The 12,823-nt window shown below is 42.4% G+C and overlaps 1 protein-coding gene across 3 annotated transcripts in view; it reads right to left on the bottom strand.

The window, feature by feature from the left end:
* The window catches only part of MTCL1 (microtubule crosslinking factor 1), a 195,753-nt gene that overhangs the window by 138,305 nt on the left and 44,625 nt on the right, over positions 1-12,823 (bottom strand). For all 3 annotated transcript variants that reach the window (XM_040432034.1, XM_040432035.1, XM_040432037.1), the window contains exons 2-3: positions 5,479-5,703; positions 261-419 (exon numbers count right to left, since the gene is read on the bottom strand). In XM_040432034.1, coding sequence (XP_040287968.1) covers positions 261-419; positions 5,479-5,703 — 384 coding nt within the window. The remainder of the gene's footprint in view (positions 1-260; positions 420-5,478; positions 5,704-12,823) is intronic.

Raw genomic sequence — 12,823 nt, 5'->3', positions numbered from 1 at the left:
TTGGCAAGGAGTTTAATTCCTTGCCATTATGAATGAATTCAATGCGGAATCGGGGTCAAGAATGCACAGGACACTTCTTTTTGTTGTGGTGCAGTTTTTAAAACCGGGAAAAAGGCGTTGTATGGTTTAACATGCAGGGAGGTTCTGCATGAGCTCTTGGCAAGGAATCCTCAGTGTGAACCTAGCCTAACACAGGCCTCTTGAATGCATTTCTTCTGGACTTCTCCTTCACATTTCTCCACAGGACGGGAAGCTCTTACCTCTTTTGCTCTTTCCAGCTCGTTGTGTAATGCCTGTTTGGCCACCTCCATTTCAATGATTTGCTGACGCAACATTTCATTTTCATCTTCTGCTTTAATTCGCTTCTCTTCCACATTTTCCAGCTCATGGTGCAATCTGACAGATACATCTTTGGCTACCTAGAAACACGAGGGCACAGATGAGAAATAAATCAATCAGAGGCCTGTAGAGTATTCAGCAGGTGTTAAGTCTCTGTCCCTATGTGCTCTGAATGCCACAATGTGGGTTGAACAATTCTGGCATGAATCAAAAATTATTCCAGAAAAAGGAAAAAAAACAATACCACAGCTACATAAACAGGCACTTGCGCCTTGAAACGTATATTCAGGGCTAGGACAGGGGAAAAACAGAGTAGGTGACTGCCTAGGGTGCCACTGACAAGGTATGACACAACCACACATACATGGATATTATACACACAGGCATAAAAAGATCGCTTGATTTTAGGGACTAAGGGTAGAGGACACTTTCTAAAACCCTAGGGTCCATTCACATGTCCGTAGTGTATTGCGGATCCGCAATACACCCGGCCGGAACCCCCATAGAACTTCCTATTCTTGTCCGAATAGGAATAGGACATGTTCTATTTTTATTCCGGAGCCGCGGAACGGAAGATCGGTGGCACGCTCCGGAAATGCGGATGCGGACAGCACACTGTGTGCTGTCCACATCCATTCCTGCCCCATAGAGAATGAATAGGTCACATTGTGCACATCAAGAGTTGCCCAAAGCCCGATGAAATCAGTAGCCACTTTATCCTACCTCCTACTGTCTACAACAATTTTTATATTACAGAAAATCACAAAAGGGAATAGAAGCCTTTGCTACTGTTTGCAGATCCTCTTAAAGGGGTTATCTCATGATTAATGTAATAGATGACAGTATCTTTCTAACAAATGCTAGAACCAGCCTGGTACTTAACGTGGATCCAGAGCTCCTCTATTCACTGCTCCAATTGCTGTGCTAAATTTAAAGGGGTTGTCCAGGATTTTATATATTGATGGCTTATCAGATAAGCCATCAATATCAGAACAGTGGGGGTCCGCCACCCTGCACCACTGCTGATCGGCTGTTTCCTAGTAGCTCTGGCACCAGAAGTCACATCAGAACTACACAGCTCCACCCAATGTGTAGTGGACAGAATTTGTACTTGCAGCGCTGTTCCCATTCACTTTAATGAGTAAGCAATAATAGAAATTAAAACATTATACGCTCTGAGTGTTTTACCAAAAACTATATATTGATCTACTCCATGCTCCCTAGAGTGCCTTTAATGAACACACATGGTGAGATGGGAAATTTTGCCCCAGCAAAGCAATCTAAGAGCGAGGTTGGGGAGTAACTTAGGAGTAACCCTGGAGAATGGTTGTGCCAGGTACAAACTTTCCTAGTATTAGAGGACATTGAACACAACTCCATCCATCAAGGTACTAAGACTCATGCCCCCGGATGCCTGGGACCTGGAATTGTACAGGACCTAGAGATGCATCTGCGGGTCACAACAATAGAGAACCACAACCTACCATGGTGATACTCTCCTAAAGTCTCTGGGCCCTACAGGTAAAAGGCTCATGTATGGCACAATCAGGATATGATTTGGCTACAGGATGAAAGGTCTTTACACAGTTTCTGAGAAGGTGACTTAGGTTTTCTGCCTAAATGCTACCTGCCATTTAAGACATGAGTGACACTATAATTGCCATACAGGCAATAAACACTTCGAGCTGGAATTAGCATAGTATATCAACAGTGAAATCACCAACTGACAATGGAAATAGTGGCTGGATGTGTTAGATGCACTTCAGTATGGTACTTAAAGGGGTTCTCCTGGAATTAAGAAAATAAAATTACTAATTACTAATAACCTTTCATTAGTTATAATGGCTCATTTTGTCTGGGGAACAATTAGGGAAAATAAAATGGCTGCCGTTCTATTAGTGCACACAAAACCTGTCCTAATCACACAGAAGGACAGGTTACTTCACAACACTGAGGTAAAGAGCTGCCTCATCCTTCTCTCCTACTTGTCAGTGATTATGATCCTGAATATAAATGACACAATGAATCTCTGTGGGAATGGAGTTCATGAGGAGACATGAAGTACAGAGAGAGAGCTGAAGATGTGGCTAATGAGCAGCAGCACTTGTATGCAGTCATTACCACAGACCCACATTACCACAGTCTGTCCTGTCTGTCTCTCTGTACTTCATATACAAAAAGATGGCCAGCTCACAAGAAGTCAATTAAATCTTATTTAATCCAGATGGCCATCTTTTTGTATATTTATTGTCTAGCTATTGGATGGTAGCAGGCCGTGCTCTATTTTGGTGAGCTTCCCATAATTGTTTTTGGTATACACTTCTTTCTCTGTACTTAATGTCTCCTCATGAACTCCATTCCCACAGAGATTCAGCTTAAGATCATATTAAACTGTATTCAGGATGATAATCCCTGACAAGTAGAGCAGAGAGGAGGATGAGGCAGGTCTACAGCTCAATGTTCTGAAGTAACTTGTGCTCCGTGATTAGGACAGGTTTTGTGTGTACCAATAAGACGGCGACCATTTTATTTCTCCTAACGATTGATTCCTAGACAAAACGAGCCATAGTAACAATTGAAAGGTGTTTGGGAATATGTTTATAATAACGTAATGTTTAAGTATTTTCATTTTCTTAATTCCCAGAGAACCCCTTTAACTTGATGTGTAGAGGTGCAACATAAAATGGACTGCTTTGAAAAAGACTTAGGCAGAGATTTATCAAAACTGGTGTAAAGGAAAACTGGCTTAGTTGTCCATAGCAACCGATCAGATTCCACCTTTCATTTTTCACAGCATTTTTGAAAAATGTAAAGTGGAATCTGATTGGTTGCTATGGGCAACTAAGCCAATTTTCCTTTACACCAGTTTGGATAAATCTCCCCCTTGACATCCACACAGGAGTCATTAACATCCACATTTATCACACACCCTTACGTTTCCATGAAACATTTATCAAGTTGTACAACAATCACAGATCATTAGATTAGCGCAATCTTTTTTTTTTTTTTTTTTTTTTTTTTAACTAATAACTGATCTCATAAGTGCAGTGCAAAGAAGAATATTCATGATCTTGATATAATAAAGCTCATTGCTCAGTAGGGGACTTGGCACTTGAGTCTAATTCTGGACCCAGTGTCTAAGGAGCTACAATGCTGTACAAAAAGTCTTAGCTGGCTATCTCCCGTTCCTAGGAAGTCTTTTTATAGCTGACAGGAAGCACTCCAGTGTTTATTTGCTGTGAGAGTCCTAACTAAAGTAATTAAGCATCCAGTATATGACCCTAACATGGTCGGACCTGGGCCAGAACTGAAGGCTTTGTTTAGCTGTGGGAATCTGGCAGTTGACATTTTTAATTAATGGATACAAAAATTGACTGAAATAAATGGGAAAAATTAGAAGAACCATACCCTGATGAGCCCCTTTCAAATTAAGCATGTTAAGGCTGAAACGTTTCAATTTCTCTTTCCATGTACCTCCCTGCTATATTAAAGGCTTTATAAAATAAAAACTATTTCCACTTTTTTTCCATTTCGTAAAGAATTATTTTTTTCAGAGAGCGGCTTACATAAGCAGCAGTGAGAGACCAGTGGAGGTACTTCTACAAAGTCAAGCAGACTTACATGGTGGCCATATTGCATGTCATCTAGCTTACTCAGAAATAAACTTGGCTAAATTATGACTGGATCCAATTTTATGACTTTTACTAAAGCGACCATACAGTGGAAACCTAAAATTTACATGACACATGTACAGTCAAGATACCTAGTGCCCACCATTCCCCCATTCTGGTCCCCCTTTGGACACCTTTCAATATGGTCACGACCATCTCAGGCTTACCCAGAGCAGTGTTGGAAAGTGTAAGACACTCCTTTCACTGCTGTCGGATGGACCAGCATCAGTCGTATAGATACTGTGTACATCTGAGATCAGTGGACTCTAAGGCCCCTTTCACACGGGCGAGTATTCCGCGCGGATGCGATGCGTGAGGTGAACGCATTGCACCCGCACTGAATACCGACCCATTCATTTCTATGGGGCTGTTCAGATGAGCGGTGATTTTTACGCATCACTTATGCGTTACGTGAAAATCGCAGCATGCTCTATATTCTGCGTTTTTCACGCAACGCAGGCCCCATAGAAGTGAATGGGGTTGCATGAAAATCGCAAGCATCCGCAAGCAAGTGCGGATGCGGTGCGGTTTTCACGCATGGTTGCTAGGTGACAGTCTATTCACTGTATTATTTTCCCTTATAACATGGTTATAAGGGAAAATAATAGCATTCTGAATACAGAATGCTTAGTAGGTGATCAATTGAGGGTTAAAAAATAAATAAAAAATTAACTCACCTTCTCCTCTTGTTCGCGTAGTTCCCGGTCTCTTCTTTACTTCTTAAAAGATGAACTACCGGCTAGGACCTGTGGTGACGTCAGATCACATGCTCCAATCACATGGTCCATCATCACGGTGATGGACCATGTGATTGGAGCATGTGATCTGACGTCACCAAAGGTCCTTTAGCCCACAGCTCATCATTAAAGAAGTAAAGAAGAGACCGGGAACTACGCGAACAAGAGGAGAAGGTGAGTTAATTTTTAACCCTCAATTGATCACCTACTAAGCATTCTGTATTCAGAATGCTATTATTTTCCCTTATAACCATCTTATAAGGGAAAATAATACAATCTACAGAACACCGATCCCAAGCCCGAACTTCTGTGAAGAAGTTCGGGTTTGGGTACCAAACATGCGCGATTTTTCTCACGCGAGTGCAAACGCATTACAATGTTTTGCACTCGCACGGAAAAATCGCGGGTGTTCCCGCAACGCACCCGGACCTTTTCCCGCAACGCCCGTGTGAAAGGGGCCTTAGACTTTCTTACTGGGCTCTGCATGCAGGAGTCTGATGGTGATGGCCAACTTGCAAGGGAACCAATTAGGGATAGGAAAGGAGGCAGCTTAGGAGAAATGGACAGCAACAGATATGTTGACTATACATGTGTTATATAGAATACATTTTTAGGTTTGCACTGGAGGATTCATTTATTGTACAATATAGAACTATTGAAGGCTGGAGGAGCCACTTTGAATATTCTTCTACATAATGAATAAAGTTAATACCTTATAATATTTCTCCTACCTTTAAGTCTTGCTCCAGACTCCTGATGAGCTCTCCATCCACTTGGCCTGTCTGTGCAACTTTTAAGCTTTTTTGCTCTGCTTTCCTGAGGCGGTATTGCAAAATACGGCAGTTCTTATTGGCTCGGTCAAGCTCCCTTCGGAGCTCCTGCAATTGGTAAACATCTTCCTCTAGATAGCTGTCATGCATCTCCTCCATTTCAGCTCGCAGCTCATCCAGTTCATCCTGTTAAAACAATGTCAGGAAATATAGACTGAAGATGAAGTGTGAAAATATAACAACTTCTATTAATTCAGATTGCTTAAAAGGGTTTTCCAAGATTTTATAACTGATGACCTATCCTCTGGATAGGTCATCAGTATGTGACTGGTGGGGGTCCAACACCCCGGACCCCATGATCAGCTGTTTGAGAAGGCACCCGCGCTCTTTTATGCTCTGTGGCCTTCTTTGTGCTTACCAAGCACAGTGTTTTACATTGTATAGCGGCTGTGTTTGGTATTGCACACAGCCCCAGGGCCAGTTGTGATGACGTTTAGACTGCCTGGCCCTGTCAATCAAAGTGCAGAGGGTGTGATAGTTGCAGAGACAGCTCAGCCTCTAGGTGTAATGGCAACACCCCCATTGCTCCTAGAGGCTCATTTACATATATTAAAACATAATTTTTCTCAACAATGAGGGCACATATGAACATAGAACCAACACAGATGCCTTCAGCTGCCAAGCGCACATGTAACAGGTCAGGCAGTTTCATAGGTACAAAACTGCTAACAGATGCCCTTTAAGGAAAAAACACATGCGACGCCAAAAAACATGCAAACGTTTCTACCAAGGTTTTTGAGCTGTAAAAATGCCAAAGCAAATTTCTGTGTGTAGCCCTAACGGTACTTATTTAGCCTAACAACTAATCATTCATGGTACGTAAAAATTAGGTATATATAATACATATCTGACAAATCAGAATAGCATGTAAATGTTCATGATTATTTTCCTTACTAGACTGCACTTCAGCAATCGATTTTTATCTTTATGGAAAATTGGTATGTGTAAATATACAGATGTGCTCTACATAAAAGGTTTAGTAATTTTGTATAGATTGATTTATCTTACCTTAGTTTACCTTTTACAGTAATGGGAAAAGCAAAGTACACGCTCTTTAAATTTTACGGTTTTACATATCAGGACATGGATAAAAAAAATGGCCCTTAGAAGGTCTTAAAACTAGGTAAATACAACCTCAGATCATCCACAGCACAGGACAAATTACACCATGCCATTATTTATTTTATAAAAACTAGGCCAAAATGTAGAATCTGTGTATGAAAAATTAAGTACACCCTTACTGCTTCCATAGGAATTAAAAGGGTAAGTAGCAGCCAGTTGCTGCTAATCAAATGCCCCTGTTTAATTCATCATCAGTCAGCTTGACCACCTGTATAAAACCAGAAGTTTTGGCACTTTGTTGGTCTGGAGCATTCAGATGTGTGTTAGCACACCTCATCTGCAGACAGCTGTTTCGGGGTGATTGCCTATAAGTCTCCTCAAGCCGGCTAAGGGCTCTTTCACACGAGCGGATGCCGTGCGGGTAATCTGCTGCGTGAAAGAGTGCCAAGCCCCGTTCCGGACAGCAGAGACACGGAGCATTAACATGACTGATAATGCTCCGTGCCTCTCTGTGATCTTTGTACTACAAAATCCCAGTGAGATAAAGATGTCCCCGGGACTTTGTAGTAAAAAGGTCACAGAGAGGCAAAGAGCATTATCAATCATGTTAATGCTCCGTGTCTCTGGTGTCCAGAGCGCAGCTTGGCTCTCTTTCACGCAGCGGATTACCCGCACGGCATCCGCTTGTGTGAATGAGCCCTAAGGCACTCTCTTCCGAAAGAGAGTTAGTATCCCCCAAATCCTGACTTAGGCCTCTCACCCGCTTAAGGCTACTTTCACACTGGCGTTCAGAGCGGGTCCGTCTGGTATCTGCACAGACGGATCCGCTCCTATAATGCAAACGCTTAGATCCATTCAGAACGGATCCGTTTGCATTACCATGAAAAAAAAAAAATAATAATTTTTTTTCATGATAATGCAAACGGATCCGTTTTGACTTTACATTGAAAGTCAAAGGGGGACGGATCCGTTTGAAAATTGAGCCATATTGTGTCAACTTCAAACGGATCCGTCCCCAATGACTTACATTGTAAGTCTGGACGGATCCGTTTGCCTCCGCACGGCCAGGCGGACACCCGAACGCTGCAAGCTGCGTTCAAGGGTCCGCCTGCTGAGCGGAGCGGAGGCTGAACGCTGCCAGACTGATGCATTCTGAGCGGATCCGCATCCACTCAGAATGCATTAGGGCTGGACGGATCCGTTCGGGGCCGCTTGTGAGAGCCTTCAAACGGAGCTCACAAGCGGAGCCCCGAACGCTAGTGTGAAAGTAGCCTAAGCCAGTACTCTCTGCTCTGCAATGATGAGGGGCAATCACCCCGAAACAGCTGTCTGCAGATGAGGTGCTGGCTTATTTAATATCCGAGTTATGTCTCAAGGTTTATTTAAAGGGTCAAACACCTGCCTTACATCTGGTGGAATCAGAGGCAGAGCTTGCTAATAGCTCATTTGCATCCTTTTTCTTCACAGAATTCCAGAGGAGCTTGCATGGCCTCAGACAAGCGAGTGTCTCGCTACGGACTCACCTGCTGGGGTCACATAGCATTATATTGATTTATGATGCTACGTAACCCTTAGAGGTCTGGAATGTATTGGATAACAGTGACATAATGCTGTCAGTGTCATATAATACATCCCAGAACTGTAAGGGTTACATAGCATAATAAATCAATATAATGCTACTAGCTGAAGGACCCGGCTTCGCTCGGGTATATTTAGTCTATTTAATTTAATGTTTGTACGTGTCGTTAAAAGATATCAACACTATCCACTATAACAGTGACATCTAAAGCACCCGGCCCCCAAAACAGTGACCCCCCCACAGTGCCCCGTCCCTTAAAATTGGCCCTCCACAGCAGCCAACCCCCTTAACTTTGACCTTTACAGCAGCCTTCCTCTTTAACAGTGACTTTCACAGCATACCACCCCCTTGACAGTGACCTCCACAGGGGCCCGCCCCCTTAACAATGGCCTTTACTGGATCGGGGGGGGGGGGGGGGGGTGTCCTTTTGAACAGCTCACTCTCAGACAGCAGCACTGTGCTGTCTGAGTGTAAGCTGCAGGGAGAAAGTCACCCTCCCTCCCACCCTTGCAACTGACAGAAGTTGATTTTTACCTTCATTTTTTCAATCGCATTTGGCTGAGGAGTGGGAGGGGGCGTGTCCTAACCAGATCTGGGCGTGGCTTAGCAGGACCTAGAAGTTGATTTTTAACTTCATTTTTTCAATCTCAGTCGGCTGAGAAGTGGGAGGGGGTGTGGCCTAACCGGATATTGGGCGTGTCCTTTTGAACAGCTCACTGTAATACGGCAGCACTATGCTGTCTGAGTGTGACCTGCAGGGAGTGGCAGGGGGTGTGTCTGGGCTCCTTCCTGCAAGAATGACGCCCCTCTGGACACCTTACTGGCTCATTTGCATACCAAATAAACTGGATTTTCTGAGCATAAAAAACATCTATTGCTGGAACAAAGACACATATGGAAATAAGGTACTAAGTGCTTTTAGGCCATGGCTTTACTTCAATAGCGATTATCCTGGTGACAGATTTCCTTTAACCCCTTAGGGACACAGCCTTATTTCACCTTAAGGACCAGGCCATTTTTTGCAAATCTGACCAGTGTCACTTTAAGTGGTGATAACTTTAAAACACTTTGACTTATCCAGGCCATTCTGAGATTGTTTTTTCGTCACATATTGTACTACATGACACTGGTAAAATGAGGTCCAAAAAATTCATTTTTATTTATAAAAAAAATACCAAATTTACCAAATATTTGTATAAAATTGCAAATTTCCAAGTTTCAATTTCTCTACTTCTATAACACATAGTATTCCTACAAAAATAGTTATTACCGGTACTTTACATTCCCCATATGTCTACTTCATGTTTGGATCAATTTGGGAATGATATTTTATTTTTGGGGGATGTTACAAGGCTTAGAAGTTTAGAAGCAAATCTTGAAATTTTTCAGAAATTTTCAAAAACCCACATTTTAGGGACCAGTTCAGGTCTGAAGTCACTTTGTGAGGCTCACATAATAGAAACCACCCAAAAATGACCCCATTCTAGAAACTACACCCATCAAGGTATTCAAAACTGATTTTACAAACGATTGTAATCATTATATATCCTCCTAAAGATCATGTCTACTTTCAATGGCATTTTAGGAGACACAATGTAATTAGCAATGGACACACAAGACACAGATGTCTCGGTTACACTTTACGTCTAATAAGAGTTCGGTAAATTGCAGAATAATACTATCTACAGTTATGTTGATGGCAACTAAGTGAGAATATAAAGTTTCAAATGTATTTCCTAAGATAGAACTCAGTCTCTGAGACCCACTCATTCCATTACCGGCCTGCTGCCCTTGGGATATGAACACACTATTATTAGGTTTGCACTCATTTTAAGGCAGGAAGGAGGTACAGTATGCCAAGGCAAATTCAAAGAAGGCAAAGCTTTTCAACACAGTGTCTCTCCTCTGTATTCACATAGACACTATATCCCATTAAGAAATTAATACAATTTCGAGCACTAGCAATACATAATGAGAATGGAGCCGTGACATTAAAAAGTATGTAAAAGACACTGGGGCAGATATGCTAGGATTGGCATCACAAAAGCCAGCCTTAGGGTACTTTCACACTTCCGTCGCCGGAACTGCCTGCCGGATCTGTCTGACAAATGCATTGAAATGCCAGATCTGTCTCTCCGGTGTCATCCGGAAAAACTGATCCGGCATTATTGTTTTTCACATTTTTTGCGGTCTGAGCATGCGCAGACCGCAATGCCGGATTAGTTTTGACGGAACACTCGGGGTCAGATCCGGCATTAATGCATTTCAATGGGAAAAAATGCCGGATCCGGCATTCCGGAAAGTGTTCCGGAATTTTGGATGGAGATAAAACCACAGCATGCTGCGGTATTATCTCTGTCCTGAAAAGGCAAAAAGACTGAACTGAAGACATCCTGATGCATCCTGAACGGATGGCTCTCCATTCAGAATGCATTAGGATAAGGGTCCATTCACACATCAGTGTGTGTTTTGCGGATACACGGATCCGCAAAACACAGACAGTGGCAATGTGCATTCCGCATTTTGCGGACCGCACATTGCCGGCACTAATAGAATATGCCTATTCTTGTCGGCAATTGCGGACAAGAATAGGACATGTTCTATTTTTTTCGGGAACGGAATTGCGGACCCGGAAGTAGGGGTCCGCAATTCTGTATCCGGGCAGCACATCGTGCTGCCCCATAGAAAAGAATGGGTCCGCAATTCCGTTCCGCAAAATGCGGAACGAAATTGCGGACGTGTGAATGGGGCCTAAAACTGATCAGTTCTTTTCCGGTATTGATCCCCTAGGACGGAGCTTAATGCATGAAAAGAATAACACTAGTGTGAAAGTACCCTTAGTATAAAGTCAGTTGACGCAGAACGTGCCAAATATATTAGGAGGCACAGGCCTCTCTTTTCCAGGCGGGCCGTGCACTAGACTTTCAAATCTATGTGGTCATCTACACAGCCAGATTCTGGTGTAAATGACAGCAAATCCGTGGGATTGTGGAGGCCACGTGCCTCTTGCTAAGCACACCCAATTTTAAAAAGTGAAAAGTCACAAATTATTGCTCAATTGTGGCTTGCACCATAATTTGAGACTTTTTTTATGCCGCAATAATAACATAAAAGCTTTGATAAATGACCCTCAATCTTTCAAATAGGATAATAAATTCTAAGATGTACTACAAGCTCAGCTTGGAAAAGTCACACTGCATGGTTTTATTATTACACCAAATATTTGATGCAGTCCTTTTCATGCACCCATTTTCTTCGCTGCACCTGCTCCTGATTTTGATGGGATCAGCCGACCATCAATTGTGCATAGAAGTGTCCTAATTAGCCACTGATGGCAGATGTCAAGGGAAAGAATGGGTGAGCATTTTGGATTTCAACATGCCTGATCCGACTGTTCTCAAGGGAGAACACCAGAGATGTCCGGGGGTGGCTGACTCCCAATCCCATATTCAGAGAGAAATAATTCGTGTTGAGCGAATCGAGCTTTGGATCATAGATCCGAAGTCAATTCGTTCAAACACTTCATTTTAACGCTATACAGAGAGCAATTTGCGGTCCACAGCACGGGCACGGAGGGGCAACGGTCCTGTGAACAAGCCCTTAAAATGATACATGGAGTGTTAAAAGTCCAATATTAACATAAGTACATAAAGAATAACGTGTAAAAGGGAAAAATCCTTCTAAAATAAGCTTATGCTGTAAAATGCTGTACTAGGCCATTCATATTTTGGCCGAATAAGACATTTCTGACGACACTGAATGGAGAAACATGCATCAATACAGACTAAATGCCTCGCACAAGAAAGCGCCTCGGCAGAATATTTTTTGGCTTGTGCAGGTAATGGATGATTTGGTCTCTGTCACTGTGTTATACAACTCATTCATCTACTTTGTATTCTGGGGAAGAGCAGGCAAAAGGATTACCCTGTGCACGATAACAATGGCTGGTGGTATCTCCATTCACAGAACATTCAATAGAAAAATCTGACGCAAAGTATTTATGTGAAAAAATAACTATAAAATCTGTTCAAGGATCAATACAGAACTGAAAACTAGAACGGATATAATTGAAAAGCTGATTCTTGAAAGGCTTCTATGATGATTCATATTTTGTGTTTAGATCAGTTGAATCTTTTGTTTAAGGCCTCATGCACATTGGGGTCTGCAAACCATCTACAAAACACGGACACCCGTGTGCAATCCACATTTTTTTCACGCTCATCTGCAATACAGACAATAGGACATGTTCTATAATTTGCGGAGGACACATGTATGCGGACAGCACACGGATGACATCCTTGTGGGGTCTGTTTTTTGTTTTTTTTGCACACCTATATAAATGAATGGGTCTAATCTGTGAACAATACGGATTGGACAATGCGGACCGTAAAATACGGTCATGGGCATAAATAAGTATTATAAGTACCTGCTCAAAATAAAAGCCACAGTTCTGCTATTGAGATGTTAAAAGGGATGAGGCCAGACTGTTCCCTCCTCAACACCATTTGCTGGCTCCCTTAAAGGGGTAGTCCCATCAAAAATATTCTACAGTTCTCAAACCAGCACCTGAATCTGGATTCTTTTGTAATTGCATGTAATTAAAAA

This window comes from Bufo bufo, chromosome 5 (assembly GCF_905171765.1).
Source record: "Bufo bufo chromosome 5, aBufBuf1.1, whole genome shotgun sequence".
Classification (NCBI taxonomy): domain Eukaryota; kingdom Metazoa; phylum Chordata; class Amphibia; order Anura; family Bufonidae; genus Bufo; species Bufo bufo.
Note: the sequence above shows the minus strand (reverse complement) of the source record. Positions and strands in the feature narration are given on the sequence as shown.